We start from the raw sequence: 18,897 nt of genomic DNA on the forward strand, positions 1-18,897 counted from the left end.
ATTCACCCTCCGGAAAGCGCTACACTCTTGAACCCAATCTGCAACATTAGCGGGAAAGTTCTGTGCGTTACCATGGTTGTGGTTCCTGCAAAGTCCCTCCCCCTGGCTCTCTCCTCTGATCTTCCGGCAAAGCGATCGCCATTTTTTTTTCTCCGAGTGAGCAGAGATCAACGCACCGGTGAGCCTTCGTTTACCCAGTGAGGCTCCCCCGGCTGCAGTCCCTCCCCAGAGCTGTTTTAAGTCACCAAGCACCAAGCCCGTGAGGGGAGGGGGTTATTTTTTCATAACGCGGGGGGAGCGTGGCAACAGTGAAACGGCAGCTCAAACACCACCTGCTAGCTAGATGGGTCTCTCTGTTGCAACAAATCAACACAGATTCGTTGCAACGTGTTTTTTTTTATTTAACCTGCCTAAAAGGGAAAGGGGCTTTTCGGGAGCATGATAACGGCCGCCCATTGGCTGCTCGTTTGATTGACGGCCAGGGGCGGGACAAAGCTCGGCAATATTGCTTCCTGGCTAGTGATTTTTGCCTAGACCGGAAACCTGTGGGAAACGATAGAAACGCTACTGAATTCCACTAAAAAGGCAGGTATGCGTAATGACGAATTCCACTATTTAAAATGGCGTTTTTTCGTTCTGCAACCAATTTGCAACCTAGATCCTGGTGCGGAATGGCCCAAAGATTTATCCACCACTGGCAAAGGCTTTTGGGAAAGAAGGCAAAGCCAGAGATGAGAATCACACAGAGATTCCGTGGACAGCCCCCTCTGAGGGTTTACTTTGGGCTTAACGGAGCCGTTCGTGATTCAACTGGTGTCTCGAAATACATTAATGTGCACAGGAGAAACTTCTGTCATAGAAGCAACATGGTAAGGGAATGGACTGACACTCAATCCTGTTTGTATGGTGAGCCAGGAAAATTAGCATCGTGCTAATCTCAGTTCCCCCCCCTCAAGGATCGCTGCCTTGCCGTGGCAAGGGGGCTTGCGTAGTTCAGTGAAGCCATGAGCTATGCCGTGCAGGGCCACCCAAGACGGACAGGTCATAGCTGAGAGCTCTGACAAAAGGTGATCCACTGGAGAAGGAAATGGCAAACCACTCCAGTATCTGTGCCATGAAAACCCAAGGGACAAGTTCAAAAGGCAAAACGATATGACGCCGGAAGATGAGCCCCTCAGGTCGGAAGGTGTCTAATATGCTACTGGGGATGAGCAGACGGCTAGTACGAGTAGTGCCAGAATGAATGAAGCGGCTGGGCCAAAGCCGAAAGGACGCTCATTTGTGGAAGTAACTGGTGGCGAAAAGACAGTCCGATGCTGTAAAGATTTTTATTCCATAGGAACCTGGAACGCCAGATCCATGAATCAAGGCAAGCTGGACGTGGTCAAACAAGAGATGACAAGACTGAACATCGACATTTTAGGAATCAGTGAACTAAAATGGACAGGAATGGGTGAATTTAATTCAGATGACCATCAGGTATACTACTGTGGACAAGAATCTTGCAGAAGAAATGGAGTAGCCTTCATAATCACTAAGAGAGTAGGAAAAACAGTCTTGGGATACAATCCCCAAAATTACACAATGATCTCAGTTCGAATCCAAAGCAAGCCATTCAATATCACAGTAATCCAGGTCTATGCTCCAACCACTGCTTCTGAAGCGGATGAAGTCGACCAGTTCTATGAAGCCCTACAACACCTTCTAGAAGCAACGCCAAAAAATGATGTGCTTATCATCATGGGGGATTGGAATGCTAAAATAGGAAGCCAAAAGATAACCGGAATAACAGGCAAATTTGGCCTTGGAATACAAAATGAAGCAGGGCACAGGTTGGTAGAATTTTGTCAAGAGAATACAATAGTCATAGCAAACACTCTTTTCCAACAACCCAAGAGACGACTCTACACATGGACATCACCAGACGGTCAACACAGAAATCAGATTGACTATGTGCTCTGTAGCCAAAGATGGAGGAGTTCCATACAGTCAATAAAAACAAGACCAGGAGCTGATTGTGGTTTAGATCATCAGCTTCTTGTTGCAAAATTTAGGCTTAAATTGAAGAAAGTAAGGAAAAGCACTAGGCCACTCAGGTATGAACTAAATCATATCCCCGACGAATATACAGTAGAGGTGACAAATAGATTTAAGGAATTAGATCTGATAGACAGAGTGCCTGAAGAACTATGGACTGAGGTTCGCGACATTGTACAAAAGGTAGCAACTAAAACCATCCCAAAGAAAAAGAAATGCAAGAAATCAAAACGGCTGTCTGAGGAAGCTTTACAAATAGCTAAGGAGAGAAGGGAAGTGAAAGGCAAGGGAGAAAGAGAAAGATACACCCAATTGAATGCAGAATTCCAGAGAAAAGCTAGAAGAGATAAGAATGCCTTCTTAAATGAACAGTGCAAACAAATAGAAGAAAACAATAGAATGGGGAGGACTAGAGATCTTTTCAAGAAAATTGGAGATATGAAGAGAACGTTTCATGCAAAGATGGGTATGATAAAGGACCAAAATGGTAGGGACCTCACAGAAGCAGAAGAGATTTTTAAAAGTGGCAAAATTATACAGAGGAACTATATAAGAGCGAGCTTAACATCCCTAATAACCACGATGGGGTAGTTACTGACCTGGAGCCAGACATCCTGGAATGTGAAGTCAAATGGGCCTTAGGAAGTCTGAGCAACAATAAAGCTAGTGGTGGTGACAGCATTCCAATTGAACTATTCAAAATCTTAAAAGACGATGCAGTAAAAGTGCTACACTCAATATGCCAGCAAATTTGAAAAACTCAACAATGGCCACAGGATTGGAAAAGGTCAGTTTACATTCCAATCCCAAAGAAGAGCAATGCCAAAGAATGTTCAAACTACCACACCATTGCACTCATTTCTCATGCTAGCAAAGTTATGCTCAAAATCCTACAAGCTAGGCACCAGCAATATGTGGACCGAGAACTTCCAGAAGTACAGGCAGGATTTCGAAGAGGCAGAGGAACTGGAGATCAAATTGCCAACATACGCTGGATCATGGAGCAAGCTAGGGAGTTCCAGAAGAACATCTACTTCTGCTTCATTGACTATGCTAAAGCCTTTGATTGTGTGGAGCACAACAAATTGTGGCAAGTTCATAAAGAGATGGGAATACCAGAGCATCTTATTTGTCTCTTGAGAAACCTATATGCAGGTCAAGAAGCAACAGTGCGAACCGGGCATGGAATCACTGATTGGTTCAAAATTGAGAAAGAAGTTCGGCAAGGCTGTATACTGTCGCCTTGCCTATTTAACTTGTATGCGGAGCACATCATGAGAAAGGCGGGATTAGAGGAGTCGCAAATTGGGATCAAGATTGCAGGGAAAAATATCAACAACCTCAGATATGCTTATGATACCACTCTAATGGCAGAAAGCGAAGAGGAACTAAAGAGCCTGTTGATGTGGGTGAAGGAGGAGAGTGCAAAAATTGGCTTGAAACTCAACATCAAGAAAACGAAGATCCTGGCATCCAGCCCTCTCAATTCCTGGCAAATAGATGGGGAAATGGAGATAGTGACAGATTTTGTTTTCCTGGGCTCCAAGATTACTGCAGATGGGGACAGCAGTAAAGAAATTAAAAGATGCTTGCTCCTGGGAAGGAAAGCTATGGCAAATCTAAACAGCATCCTAAAAAGCAGAGACATCACCCTGTCAACAAAAGTGCGTTTAGTCAAGGCTATGGTCTTCCCAGTTGCAATGTATGGCTGCGAAAGTTGGACCATAAGGAAGGCCGAGCGTCAAAGAATTGAGGCTTTTGAACTCTGGTGCTGGAGAAGACTCTTGCGAGTCCCTTGGACTGCAAGGCGAACAAACTGGTCAGTCCTAGAGGAGATCAGCCCTGACTGCTCCTTAGAAGGCCAGATCCTGAAGATGAAACTCAAATACTTTGGCCACCTCATGAGAAGGAAGGACTCCCTGGAGAAGAGCCTAATGCTGGGAGCGATCGAGGGCAAAAGAAGAAGGGGAAGACAGAGAATGAGGTGGCTGGATGGAGTCACTGAAGCAGTAGGTGCAATCCTAAATGGACTCCGGGGAATGGTAGAGGACAGGAAGGCCTGGAGGATCATTGTCCGTGGGGTCGCGATGGGCCGGACACGACTTCGCACCTAGCCACAACAATCTCAGTTCCCATCCCCCTCTGATTTTCTTTTAGACCAAGTTTCTAGCCCTCAGGGCTGAACCCGCAGAATTTATGCCTGAATCCCCGGCTATGTCGGACAGTGGGCAGGAAGCAGGGGCTCCAGCCACAGGGTGGGTGAGGGTGGGGAGCTGGAGTGTCCCATGTCGTTCTCCCTGGGCCTACCCATGCCAGGCCTGTTTCTAAAATCTATGCTGGGACTGAAGAATTCGGCAGACTTCTGCCGGCAGCCTCCGTAACCTTAGTTAAGCCGTGCTCCTGCCCCCAGGGTGAGCATTTCTGCAGGAAGGCAAAACCGCGACATGCTAAAATGGTTGTAGCCCCCAACTGCACGCCTGCCAGTCTGGTTCAAACAAGACAACAGGTGCGGGTAAAGCCAACCCGGTCAGTTCTGGTACCCCACCAGTGTGGCATTGAAATAAGGCCTCACTGAGGCCTGTATCTAGAATTGTACGACGACACATAATTAAGCAAGTTCAATTTTCCTCCACAGACTGCTGCAGGGGGAGATGTTTAGTTTTTTTAAGCAAGGGGTTGGATCCTGCAATCCTAGAGTGCAAAGGTTGGGGGGAATCTTCCCCACCCACCCCTCCTCCCTAGAGGTTATTCCCAGAGCCATGGGACTTGTGCCCGCTGGGGGGATGAAGTGGGGAGAAGGGAAAGGGTGACATTTGCTACATAGTGGAATTACTCCTGATTTTCCTGGGTGTTGACCCTGTGGAATTGGATTGCACAGGGTTCTTCGGCCCCTCTCCCCAGCACATTTTTACAACTGTGGAGTCAGCTTGGTTTTCTTCAGCATGTAGCTTAAATAATGAGGATTTTAAAGGGAGATGCTGTCATCAGTGGTGTTTTTATCAATGTCCTCAAAGCACCCCCCCTTATTCTTTTAAAAGGCTCTAAAATGCCTATTTAACGCTGCAACGAAGCTTTTCTCAGCTGTTGAGAAACCCCCAAAACTTTCTTCAGGCTTTGAGAAACCCCAGAAGTTGCATGATTGGGCACAATAGGGTTGGGAAGCAGAGCTGTGGACACGCCCACCCAGGGCCCCTCCCCTTCTGACCCCCTCCAGGCCCATCACTGGCCATTTTGGGAGGGTGTTTTTTTAAATATATATATATATATATATATATATATATATATGGTCATATCACCCATATATGGTCATATCACCCAATAAATTTTTAACACATTTTAAAAACCTATACAAAACTAATGAACTCCCACCCATGTGGAAATCCTTCCAGGGCTGTCAAGACCCCCCCCCCCCCGCGGTTTCACAACCCCCTGCTGCAGTATTATAACGATAACCTCCTGCAGATTCTCTGAGTCCCCAGTTTTCATTTTTTTAAGTCTCCTTTATAACTCCCTCATGATAGCATGAAGAAAAAAGTATATTTCCCTAAAAGAATGGGACAGAGACTTCCTTCTAAACAACAAAAGCTGGGAATTCAGAAAATCTTTGTAAACTATCACTGAAACACCCCAGCGTTATATCTATACTAGGGGCCAAGCCCATTGCATTCAGGCATACAACGGGTGCTAGATTAGGGGGGTGGAGTGGAAGAACTCTGCAGATGGCGTCTCCCTCCCCGCAGGACCTGGAAAGGCTGCAGGCAGCTGTTAGGGAACTCACCGGCAGGGGCAGCTGTCATGCGGCAGGGATCTGCAGCCTCCGAGCCTCAGAGGGAAGTGGGAGGAGGGGGTGGTGGTCAGGGGTGGGGGATGGAAGGCGATTGGCTGGCTGCCGGTTGGAGGAGGAGGCACTCAGGGGCGGGACAGCCGCCCTGAGTGGGTGTTAAGTGCTGAGTGGCAGTTAAGCCATGGGACCAGCTCCTCCTCCAAGCCCTTGCCAGAAATATATTATGTGGAACAGATTTTAGGACCTTAAAAAAAAACACTTTCTGGGGGGTGGAAAGGAAGTGGTATAACGGTGACAGTCACCCAGTCATTGAAAAGCTGGCTGGGGGTGTATGGGCATTTTGGGGAGGGGGGCACAAAGAAAACGGATAGAAACATTCCCCACAAGGAAAAGACCACCTCAAAATCAGCTTCCAGAACAACATTGGCATAAAGGTGGTTTCCAAGGAGTTGGGGCAGGGCACAACAGGAAGGGAAACCGAGCCAAGATGAAAGCTAAAGGCACAAAAAGGTGTACAGAAATCAGAGAATGAACCAAAGCCCTAAAAGGGCCTGAACTGACATCAAAGAGCAGGCGGGAAGGCCCCGATCCAAGGTCCACTGGCACAAGGGGCAAGGAGACTGTAGCGGGTTTGCTCCCGGTGACCGCAACCTGACCTGTGGGGCGATTGACATCGGCAAGTCCCTCAGCTCTGGGGATAAACTCTTCCAGGGTCAGAACTGTCTCTGGGGGAAGGGCTGATCCCAGGCAGCCCAGTGCTTTCTTCCTCATGCAGCCTCCAAGCTGTGGGTTCGAGACAGGAGGACTCTGCTGAACAAGAGAGTGCTTCCAAACCTGCCTGTACCAAGTGAGCATGACAGTAGGGGCATTTGGAAAGGAAAATCGGGAGGGTTCTCCTTGAGGCTGAAATTTCCCTGTCAGGCTTGGAGCCCAATTGGGGAAAACTAATTAGAAATATTTCCAGGGCAAGAACTGTTGTGCTTTTAGAAGCCAAGCCCACGTCATCTCTTGGCACGTCTGGGGGCGGCTGGGACTCAGGACCCATCGTGCCAATCAGAGACGCTCGGCCAGTCTGCCCCATCCAGGAACGGAAGGTCTCCGGGGCCTCGCAAGGCCGTGCGCACGACCCTTTTGCACTTCGAATGGCGCATGGATGAGTCGTACTCCACTCCAGAGGCTATCAGCCAGGTACCCCCCCCCCCCCCGCACCCCTAGCCTGGAGCCTCTTGGGAAGACTCCCTCCCATTCTCTCTGCAATTCTGCAGACTTGTCTTTGCAGGGAAAATATTGGGTGGGGAAGTTACCTCTGTAGCCTTTAGCTTCCCCCCCCCCCAAAAAAGTATCCCTCCTCTGCATCTGGATTGTTCCTTTTTAAGAATTGGTTAAGAGACCCCTCCTATATCTCACAATCCGGCTGGATAAAGAAAGAAATGTGGTGGTAGAAATAAATCCTCTGCTTCAATGTACTTTTTTGGCATGTTTGTGACAGTCTGTTGCCTGGTCTAGATGCAAAGGTTAGAAAGGCTGGGGGGGGAAAGAGGAGGCGGTTTTTAAAAAAGGGTTTTTTGTAATCCTCTAGATGAGATTATTGCAGTTTCTTTTCTTTTTTTTTTTAAGTAAAGTAGGTTTCAAGTTTAAAACAGCAACAATCCAGGGGGGGAAATGACGGAGGGGGGGGATTAAAACTTAAAATAATACAACCCGTTCATCAAATTCATTCATTCGTTCTCATCAATGCATTCAAATAATAATTATTATAATTATAATAATGTCAGAATCACAGTATTAATTCTGCCTGCTGACAATATCTACAGGAATAGAAGAAGCAGTCCAGTGGAGTCCTTGGCTCACAGACATTAGAACCAGTGACTGAGACAGAAGAGTTTTTGTGTGTCCCCTGCAAAAGCTGGGGGGGAAAAACCCACATCCATAGAAAGATGGTGCAGTCCCGAGGGCAGAAGAATTCGCACTGGTCTCCCTTGATAGGAAACCCACTTTTGATGCGCTGGGAATTTGAGGATATGGATGAGACTTGATGTTTGGTTGTTAGTGGCAGCCCTTTCCCTTCTCCCTTGCAGCTGCAACAAGCCCGTTACCCCCATCTTCACACAAGCAGAAGCCCCAACCCCACAGGCATGATTCTAGTCCACCCGGGCCATTTGGATCGACTGTACCCCCACGATCCAGGGGCCCATCAGCCAACACCCAGAGGTTGGCCCCCTGGCCTGGCCAATGCCCACCGCCAGGGAGCCGGAAGTGTCAGGAGGGGGGGGGGCACGTTCTCCATTTCCCCCGAGACAACGGCCCCATGCACACGTTACAAGCATACAATCTGTGAACAGGTGAATGATCCCCATATTACATTCGATGCTCGGACAGCTCAGGATGTGGTTTAAACCCCAGACGTTTATGCAGGTCCCCAGTTTCGTTTGTAAAGCAGACACATGTTGGCTCTTGCTTACCCACCGACAGATGTATGCACTCTCATACAGGTGTGTTCACTGTAACTTGTGAATGGAGCTCACGCTGCCGTCGTTCTCTGCTTCGCTTTGTGAGAGTAGTAAAGCTGGCCAAGAGCTAGAATTGCACGCAAATCCCACATGCAGAAAAACCTCAGGATCCTTTTTTTTTTTTTTGCCTCTTAAAAACGTTTAAAGGATACTGTTAAAAACCAGTTTTGCAGTTTAAGGCAAAGAGGAGCAGTAGATCTTTACCATATTGCTTCAGCAAAGACTCGAGACCCCGACCCCCCCCCCCCCAAGAGACCTGACCAAATTTGAATTGCTTTTGCTTCAGTGTCAGGGCAAGTTGCTCAACTCATTTCAGCTCTAGAACTGTCCTTCTCAGGAGGCACCCACAGGTAGGTGGTGTGTCCCCTCATCCCCAAATGTTATCTCTTTGGAGTTAAAACAGATGAAGCCTCCCTTTCAGTGACTGAAAATGTGCACAAATTAGCCCTAGGTCTACTAAAGCAGGGAGACCTGGTGCACGTTTCCACTGGGCAGACTGCAGCGGGTGGACTGGAAGGGGTGGGAAAGCTAGACACAGCGAAGCGCATGGATCAGAGGGACTGGCTCTGTCGATCACACAACAGTCTAAATCTGGGTCCCTACGATCCACAATGGTCTGGCCAATCCCGAGGCTTTTTGCTGCCTGCCAATTACAGGGGCTGACATTGCATCAAAGTTCCCTCTACTATATCCCCCTAGGGAGCGGAGCAGTTCACGTCCTGAGCAGAACACAACAGCTGTCACCTTGAAATGGGCCCTGGGCAGTGCAAGATCCCACGTGGCTTCCGGGGTTAGTGAGCGGCCCCTCCCTTGCACACCTTAGAGCAGGGCCCGTGGACCCCTTTCCCCTCCTAGGGCACCTCCTGAGAGTGAGTTCCCCCATGGAGCTGGCACACCGACTCCCTCCTTGAACCGTCTCTGGTCTCTCCATCCCTTTAACCATCCTCGAGCCTGACATGGGTTGTGATGTTACTTCCGGGGATCCTCGAAACCTGAAAAATTATTTCAGGGGCTCCTCCATGATCAAAAGTTTGAAAAGGGCTGGATTAGAGGGAACCCCGTGTTGCATAGCTCAATTCTGCACCCTAAGCCAGTGGTCCCCAACCCCCGGTCCGGGGACCGGGACCGGTCCGTGGATCAGTTGGTACCGGTCCGCGGCTCCTTCTTGTCTTCCTCCTCGGCTGCTGCCTCGGGGGCTGCCCTGCCACTCTGCCACCGGCTCACCTTTGGTGCCCTCTGGCGGCCGCCATGGCTGGGGCTCCCCCTAGGTGTGGCACTGCGCAGCTGCTGCTGGCAGCGCCCCCCAGCGGGTGGCGGGAAGTCAGGGGCGCTGGCAGGAAAGCAAGTGGAGCAGGGGCTCAGCCGGTGGTGGCGACATCCCTCGACATAAGACTACCCCCCACGGGCCTCAGTAAAATTGTCAAGTGTTGACCGGTCCCCGGGGATAAAAAGGTTGGGGGCCACTGCCCTAAGCGATGACTAAAATGCGTCAAAGAGGATTCTGCCCCCCCCACAACATCTCTAGGCATCATGGTTGCTCCCCCTCCCCCAGCATGGTATGCCTTTTTGCTAAACTCTTCCTCTATCTCAAATCTCAGTCCTTGGATAGATAAATTCTAACCAGGATTGGAAAGATTTCAAGTTTTAAAAGGTTTGGTGACTTGAGTGGGGGGATGGGCTCCCAGGGCTTGGCCTGCGCCGACTTTGCCCCTCCCCAGACCAACTGAGCTCCTCGGGACAATCTCTGCCACACCCTCCTGCCCTTGGCTGGCCTGCTGACCTCCTCAGTGCACTGAGCCCCCCCTCCCCCCCCAGCTGCCCTTGAGCAGCTCCTGTAATGCAAACATGGGAGGGAATGATGAAACGGCCGGTGGGGTTTAAGGTAAGGGACACCCTTCTTGCTGGCCGCACCCGCGGGGTGACAAAAGCCAAGAAACTCAGAAGAGATGGCAGGCAGGCCTGAGGGAGGCTGGCCCTTCTAGGGGCTCATGAATTCATGTGATTTGTTTCCACATGATGTTTAAATAGAGTCTGGTTTGTGTGAGGAAAGCCCAGGAGAAAATTTTGGCAACGGCAGTTGAGTGAGATGTTACTAGAAGCCACCGTGTAACTTCAGGGATTTCATCAGTGGGTGAGAAATTCAGGCCAAGCAGTGGCTTAATTTAACTTATGGGTAGAAAAAGGGGGAGAAGAGAACACCTGATCCCAAAACCTGTCCTTCTGACACACAATCCACATTGTCCAATATTTCTGGCCAATGCAGCACATCCAGCTCCATCACAAAAGACCCTGTCACATCGTTACATATCTTGTGCTTGCTGGCTGATACCTCTTTCTAACCAGCTGGATGGGTGGGACATGGGTAAGCAACATTCTCCGCTATCAGGTATTTCCATGCTGGGGAAAGCCCCACCTGCTGAATTTCTATCTGCAAAACGTCTACTGTAGGGAAAGGAGGACATCCAATTTGTTGGTCATTATGTCCAATAATATCAGTTATATTCCGGTGCTTTCTCCCTCCTCCCCCAACCCCTCGCAAAAACCAGTTTAAAGGCATCCCATCCCTCCTGCTGAACTCTAAACCTGTAAAAACCATTATGCTGTTCAGATACTTCTCTTCCCTCCCCTAAATCAAAGAGGGTCAAAAGTTTCTCAGAAGCAAAATTTGGGCCTGTTTTCAGGTGGCTTCAGTAGGAAAGTAGAGCTGATGGGAGAACCTGAAATATGCATGAGGGCATCTCAGGGTGTCTAGAATGCAGAGTCCAGCACCCAGAGGTTTGCAAGGAAACCCAGAAGGGAAACGGGCTGACTGAGAGCATTCTGGTCCAAAGAGCATTCTGGTCCTTCCTGAAACAACAGGCACATCCTGTTCCTTCACCTGCGTTGGCCTCCGGGCTCCACTTTACATTCTGCGCATCAAGAAATGTGGTCAACTTGCCCGTGGCCTCCTCTTCCACCAGGCAGTTCAAAGGACCCGTCCTTAGGAATGTGGTGGGAATCGGAGGCATGAAGGAGGAGGAGGAGGAGGAGGAAAACCCGGGTCTGTCTCCTCCCCGCTTCCTCCCTGCCAGGTCCTCTCTGAGTCTGAAGCAGTTCAGAACGTGGGCAAAGAAAAAGTCAAGCTGGAAAAAAGAGAGACTATATTTGGTCTAGAAATTCTTAAAAAACGAAAAGCTCCATCAGGGTAGGAAAAATCAATCCAAACACCGTTGAACGCCGGACAAGTTAAAATGTCTGCAGAGCGTCCCGGAAGCAGAGAACCAGCACGGCTTCCGGACTGCGCTTTTAAAAGGGTCTTTCTCCCCGCACACCGATGGACGAGGGGTCTGGTTGCGCCTGTGACCGTGTGACTTTTGTTTCCCGATCGAGGCAGGAGCTGGGACAGGGGCTCCATCTTCTCCGTCCCTCTGTGCACCTTCCACCCCAAAGCCTGTTTCCAGCTGAGGCTGCAGTTCAAAGGACATCATGACGACCCCCCCACCCCCACCCCCGAAGCTGAACTGGTGAGGAAACCTCCTTCACGCATCTTTCGCTTCCTCCCCCCCTCTCTTTTCCCCCCACGGGTCGCAGAAGCGCAGTCTGGTTCCTCTCTCGTCCTCACGCTGAGGCTAGGAGGCTAGAATAGTCCAAAACACGGGCACCACCACGAAGAAGGCATCCGGCACATGGAAGCTGCAACAGGAATTATTGCTGGTGAATATGGGCTCTGGCGATTCATAGAGGGAGTCGTCTGGGGTGGGAAGAAAGAGAAAAGGAGAAAGTCACAACACTGGACAAACCGTCTTCAGTTGCTCCTCTGCTCTGCCATCTCCTCTCCAATCACCTTCTTCTCAGCTTGGCTCTCAGAGCCCCCCACGAATGTCCCAAATGTTCACACAACCAGAGGCACCCATAAGCCAGAGAGGCATCTGACCCCTAAGCAGCCCCACAAGCAAGGCACGGGGGCAACAGCCCTCCCCTTTTGCTTGTCCTAAGTGCCAGGGTAGACTGTATTTGATCGGGGAGGTTCTATCAAACACTTACTATTTCCTAAATGCAATTTAAACCCTCCTTAAACTTGGAATTCGCAAAATTTCCATCCTGTGCTTAGACTCACAAAAGCTTGTCTCCCAAACCCCCTGTTTGTCTCTAACTTGCCGCCGGACAAAACTAGTTCTCAAAAATAGTAAACCATTATTTTTGAATAACAATAGTTTATTTTAAAAGCCAAAAAAGCAGTTAAGCAGGGGGATTTCAAAACACTTAATAGCTGAATTTGCAGTCTCAAATCTGGCTGTATTTTTGGTCTTCTGTGAAAAATAGCTTCCTCTCCAGCCTAAAGCAGTTGAGAAAATTGAAAGGACAAAACCCAGGACTGGGACTTTGGTGTCCATCACAAGCAGGGATTCGGCAGGGCCTTCCTCGCATCCCTCCTTGAGTGACCCCTGTTCACTGACCTGGGGAAGGAGCCCCCTGCCAAGGTGGCCAGAAGCCACTCACGGCTGTCTCTCTCCTCCTGCCCCCTCGGCCACGGAGCGTCATTGCAAAATATGTGGGTGGTTTTGGGCAAGATGGCACAGAGCCAGCGCTGCCAACCCCCCCTGAACACCGGGACCCCTCCAGGGGCCTCGGATTGCTTCCCCCGCTGGCCCGGCCTGCAGTCACAACAACACTTGGTGGGGCCAAAGGGCAATTGCTTTGGAGCAATCCAATAATCCAGCCTCCAAAAGACCCCTAATCAGGCGGGCAGGCAAAGTGCCTTCAAGGGAATCCATTAAATTACAGGCAAAGCTGTTTTAACACCTTACCTCTCAGCAATGCCTCTCTTAAGTTTATTACTGGATTAAGGGAGATTTTTTTGCAAAATCACAGTCTGAAAACAGCAAACAGCAACAACAGAGATCAGGGTTGCCAACAACCTGGAGGAAAAATGTCTGGCCCTTTATAAGGGGCTCACTTTGTGGAAATGGCCAAAGTGAAGCTTCCCATGGTGTAGAGGACCCTGCTAAATAACTTCCCATTCAGCTTCTATTAAAGGGCAGGACCCGTTTCCCCTCCAGGTGGTTGTGAACCTTAACGGAGGCCTTCTCCTTGTTCCAGCCTTGCTCCCTTGAGGAACTACGAATTGGAGACTTCAAAAACCGGAGCTATGCAGCACTATGGCATCACTTCCTGTTTCAGGCCCGGAAGTGACCTCATGACATTACACAACGCTTTTGGGCTTCTCCTAGAGGCTTGTGCAATGCTGTGACACCACTTCTGGGCCTGAAACCAACAGTATCAGAACAGTGCTGTGCCAAGCCAATCCCCCCTCCCCCTAATTTACTCCTGCTGCTCCACAATGGCAGTAGGAGCACAGACCTCGAAGGGCCCCCTGGGAGTCCTTCCTTATCCTGACCGCCGGTGGGGTCTGGCTGGAGAGGCAAGGTATAAATGCACACTAAGCACCCAGCCCCTCTAGGTGGTCATGCCCACAACGTCCCTTGGCACCCCATCTGCCCTCTCCCATGGCAGCTCCCCAAAGGACTGGACAGCAAGGGTCTCGGTACATGGATGAAAGTGAAGGCAGGCCCTTGGAGGGAGCAGGGCATTCAGGCTGTCCCCGAGGGATTTCAGCAGCCCCAGCCCTGCTCTCCCAAGCCCACCGTGCCACCCACAAAGCCCTCTCCCGGAGTCTGACTCTTGGTTGAGGTTGGCAGATTCTGAATCCGAGAGCAGCCTCCAACGCAAAGGAGCTTTTTGTCCAGCCCTGGAGCGGTTCAACAACTGGCCCGTCAGCCTGTAGCATCATCAACACGGGTTGGGGAGGGTGGAAGGAGCTGAAAAGTGGCGGCCGACTCACGGCAACCTCACAGGGTTTCCAGCGCGAGACTCTTCAAGCAGCGGCTGGACAGATCCTACTGCTGGATGCTTGATCCTGCCTTGCGCAGGGGGTGGGACTAGCTGGCCCGCACGGCCCCTAAATGGGCAGGCCTGCTTTCTCATGGAGGGCAGCCCAATTCGGCTCTAAAAGGCCTTTACGGATCTCCAAGTAGAAAATAACCTTCCTTTCATAGGCTGCTAGAGAGAGAAGGTCACTTGGAGGTATTTGTCCGGTACCTTTCAAGAAACTTTGACCTTTCATTTCCCTGCAGCTAAAATGCCACGTGTGGGCTCTCGGCCAAAGTGAACGGCGCCCAGGTTGCTCTTCAATGTGTTGCTACTTTTGCATCAGAAAGAGAGGAAAAAACTCAAGATTAGTGCTCAGTACAAAACCCCTTAGGCTTCTTGCTAGCGGCTTTTGTTTGCAGTGTGGGGAACGAAGAACAAAAAATGCCCCCAACCAACCTCTGCAGAGGGGCTACTTTTTAGCTTCAAACAGCCCAGCTGTTAGGGGAGCAAGGAAACACAAATTAATAATATTCTCTACCTTGTAATATGTAATTAGTATTTAGCAAAGCTTTTTCCAGGAGCAGGCAAGTGGCTAGAAAGGTTAACGTGAAGAAGTGTGTGTGTGTTTGTGTTTGTGTGTGTGTGTGTGTGGGGGGGTGGACCTTTCTTCTTTGCCCTGCCTTTTGTGGGTGTGCATGCACAAAGCAGATTCAAGCCCAACCGAAAAGCAAGCTGTAATGCTTAGCAAACAGGCATATAACATTTTTACTGCAAAAGCTCTGTGGCTCAGTTCAGACATGTAAATCCCATGTGGATTTTAACTGCGGTTAGATGGTGAAACCAGGATTCAACTCCTGGCTGACAGTTCAAATCTGCTTTATGCTGGAGTGAATTTTGTTAGTCTTTAAGGGGTGCTGAACTCTTGCTTTCTTCCAGTCCTGGTTGAGTCTCATCTAGAAAGTTGGATTTGATTCCTTGCCCGTAGCTGGGTGAACCTAGCTGGGTGATCTTGGGCTAATCAAAGCCCTGTTAGAGCTGTTATTGCACAGAAGTTCTATCAGAGCTCTCTCAGCCCCACCTACCTCACAGGGTGTCTGTTGTGGAGAGGGGAAGGGAAGGCAATTGTAAGCTGCTTTGAGACTTCTTCTGGTAGAGAAAAATGATAATTTACCTTGCCAGACTATTTCTACTGGTTAGAAATTTATAAGTTTAGACAAGCTTTTCGATTGGGTAGGTATGATGCCTTACACTCAACTGAGGTGTGAGGGAGATCTAGCAGAATTCCTAAAGAGGAACGCATCCAGATCAAGTAGATTCCTTAGCTCTTATTGTTTTAGTATATCTCCCAAAACAGTACCACATGAAGTGGTACTCCAGGAAGAAAAGTGGGCTGCAAATATTCTAAATAAGCTGATGCTAAAGCTGCCAGGAAGTCTCCAAGGGCAGTGCCAGTCAGAGAGCATTGCAGCAGTCAAGCCTGGATGGTAGAAAAAATATATCAGCCCCCTCCAGAAGGGGTAAGAATGAATACACTAGATGTTCTTGACAAGAAGTCCTACCTGCGACAAAGCAGGCTGGCATCCGAAATCACCCCAGGTTCTTGAGCTACTCGGGCAGGTCTCAGCCCTGGGTCACTCAGTCCCTCCCTAGCTGCCTTCTTCGACGGAGCCCTGGCAGCATACCTGTCTTCCTCATTAAGCTTTGTAGTCATCTGGGCGCCTGGACCCAGGTGCCTGAGATCCTAGTCACCCCCACACCGACTCCCTAACCTTTGTTCCATTTATATTCCACCATTCCACGCATGCCGGGGGAGATGGTAACACGGCATTCCAGAAGAGAATCTAGATCAGGGGTGGGCAAACTGGGGCCTTCCAGATGTCCATGGACTACAATTCCCATGAGCCCCTGCCAGCAAATGCCTCCCCCCCCCCCTCGGCCTCAACCAAAGAGCTCCGTCTTACACGCCCTGTGGAACTCTGCCGGCTGCAGGGCCCTGGATATGCCGCGGGACGACTGTCTCCTGCACATGCACCAGGTGATGAGGGAAAGGAAGGCCACGGTGCATGCAGGCTCATGGTACTTACTTGTGGGTCGAACGTAAACCTTCAGCTTCAAGCAGGGCTTGTCAACCAGGTTAGGAGGGGTGGCCGCTGCAAGACACACAGGGAATGAGAAGTGAGAGAAGGAAAATGGTGCCAGAGTGGAACATGCCCCTTGAATACTCGATTCTGGACCCGCAGGACAATTCTGAACGTCACGGGACAAACAAAGACGCAGAATAATCTTGAGGACATGGGCTCCCTCCCCCAGGATAGAATTCACACAGGTGCCTGCCCCCACTTTCTCTCTTGAGAAAAAACAATATTGCCCATCAAAGCACCTCCAAGACAGCAGACACAGAGGCACCAAAAGTTATGTAATTATTCCTTGTCAATTATGGCTTTATTTTCAGTGTGGAATAATGTCAGCACTTGTGGCCAACAAGAAGACAGTTCCTAGCCCGTGTGCCGAGGCTTAGTGAAGGCAGCATGCCAGGGAGAGGGGCTTTGTGGCACCTTCTCACCCCCACATGAACACTCAGGAAACTGCCTTCTAATAAAGCAGGTCCTTGGTCCATTAAGGTCAGTGCGGTTTATACTGGCTGGCAGTGTTCCTCCATGGTCTCGGGGGGGGGGGGGGTCTTTCACAGCACCGAACTCCTGATCCCTTTTAACTGGAGATGCTGGGGATTGAACCGGGGGCATTCTGCGGGCCAAGCAATGGAGCTACAGCCCCTCCTTAAATTCAGTTTGACATAACATAGCAGGTTCGAGCCAGGAGACGATCAAGGCAGCCTGTGACACATGGCATTTTGCACAGGAGGAGCTGGGTCACTCGCTTTGGGTCGCACCCGGTCTCTGCATACATGCCCCGATGTTCACTTCCTGGGGGAAGGACAGGACAAGACTTCCCTGCCTCCCGCAGCCTGGAAAGGCTCTTGGCACACGCACGGATGTAACGCCCTGGAAAAGCACTCCGGTTTCTCCTGCCAAGTGGTCAGTGACCCTGCAGGCTCCAAGTGATGTTTGACCTGGACATGTTAAGAGGCCCTGTTAAGAGGCTTACCCCCCCCAACCCCTTAAGCTTGACTGATATCTCCTGTTTTTAAATCACATCTTTGATCAACACTTCCCTCTACCCCCCCACCCCAGAAATGTCAAAAGTTGTCTGACCCCCAGTCGGGATGCTTTTCCTGACCAAATATCCTCAGACATGTTTGGATTTCCCCCAATAAAACCCTGCCAAGCCAAATGACACGCTTTGGACAGCCTCCTTCGTCCGAGGGGGGTCGGGCAGGAAAGATTTGTCTGAGGGGGGAAAGTTTGCAATTAAAAGCAGGGGGGAGGGGAGGGCCGGGCGGGGGGGGGGGCTCTGAGGCATGAAATTGTCTGAATTAGGATGCACAGATCGGCTGAGAAAAGGGGGCCTATAAAGCACGGGGTGGGGGCGGGGGTGGGGGAGAGGGGGGTTGGAGGGGAGATTTGACAAGGCGGATTTTTAGCCTGCTCTGAAATAGATCAGACCTGACAGCCCAATTCCGTGCCGGGCAGGGAATATCCTGTTTTAAGAAAAGGCCGACGCTTCCTTGCCTTGCAAGGGTCATCCCCATTGACCGCTCAAGCCACGTCCCCAGCGCCGGTTGGGCTGATGTTTCTCCCGGGGGCCACAGATCCAAGCCCAGACGCCCCTCTGCCCGTGCCTCACTCCCAAACGGTGTCTTGGAAAAGAAATTGGCCACGCCTTGAGAAGGGGAGGACCTAAAAGGACAGACCCTGGGCTTTCCTGCCACGGCGTTTCCCAGAGGCTGGTAGAACCAGATGTTCCAGCACTTTTTATCCAGGGGTACATGTTCTGTGGTGTCCACATCCTTCTGCTAGTCCTCACTCCTCCTGACTCACCCCTACAGCATTCCAGGAGGAACGCCCTTTCCAATGCTGTTTTATGGTATCTGTTGATTGACATAGATATGTTTTTTTTGGGGGGGAGGGGGGATACCAGACAGATATTTCTAGGCGGCATTAGCCCCTCCGCCAAACCACATGTAGCTCTCTGGTTTCTGTTTGGCAGGAGTGCTTTAGGATGCTTAGGGCTAATCCTGCGTTGAGCAGGGGGTTGGACTAGATGGCCTGTATGGCCCCTTCCCACTCTAGGATTCTATGATTTCTATGATTTCTATGAGTGGGGGGAGGGGGGGAACCTCTGTAATTTCTCGTGGCAGCCAGCGAAGAGTCGCGGCTCTGTTTTGCCTGCCTCCTCCTGGACCTCTGTTCATAAAACTCTTCTTGACAATTTTCCCACCCTAGGATGAGACTCAAAGTCCATCCAAGTGGGCACCCAAGTGGGGTCTGTTCACTCAGAGCAGGAGATGAAAGCAAAAGTTGCAACTCCTCCCTAACAATAGGTATTCCAAGGTACACTGCTTCCCTATGTGGAGGTTCTACCTCTCCAAACATGATTTAGCCAACCTTTAGCTGCCCCACAATTTTGGAACAATCTCCCCAAGGAGGAGCACCCACTCCCTCACTTTCAATCTTTTGGTGCAAATGCAGGCAGTTTGATTTAGGGCCACCGCTGGTTAACTTGACTGTGATTTTAAATTATCAGCTTCATGTTTTCTGTGTGTTTTCTTTTATTCATTTGGTCTATGCTGTAAGATGCCTTGAGGTCTGTAAGGAA

At 50.1% G+C, this 18,897-nt stretch overlaps 1 protein-coding gene across 1 annotated transcript in view; it reads right to left on the reverse strand.

The window, feature by feature from the left end:
* Window positions 1–1,442: 1,442 nt before the first annotated feature.
* Window positions 1,443–18,897, reverse strand: part of EFNA2 (ephrin A2) — a 196,138-nt gene continuing 178,683 nt past the window's right edge. Inside the window, exons 4-5 of the mRNA XM_077331436.1 lie at window positions 16,266–16,331; window positions 1,443–12,061 (exon numbers count right to left, since the gene is read on the reverse strand). Coding sequence (XP_077187551.1) covers window positions 11,940–12,061; window positions 16,266–16,331 — 188 coding nt within the window. The 3' untranslated portion in view covers window positions 1,443–11,939. The remainder of the gene's footprint in view (window positions 12,062–16,265; window positions 16,332–18,897) is intronic.

This window comes from Paroedura picta, chromosome 4, assembly GCF_049243985.1.
Source record: "Paroedura picta isolate Pp20150507F chromosome 4, Ppicta_v3.0, whole genome shotgun sequence".
Lineage (NCBI taxonomy): Eukaryota > Metazoa > Chordata > Lepidosauria > Squamata > Gekkonidae > Paroedura > Paroedura picta.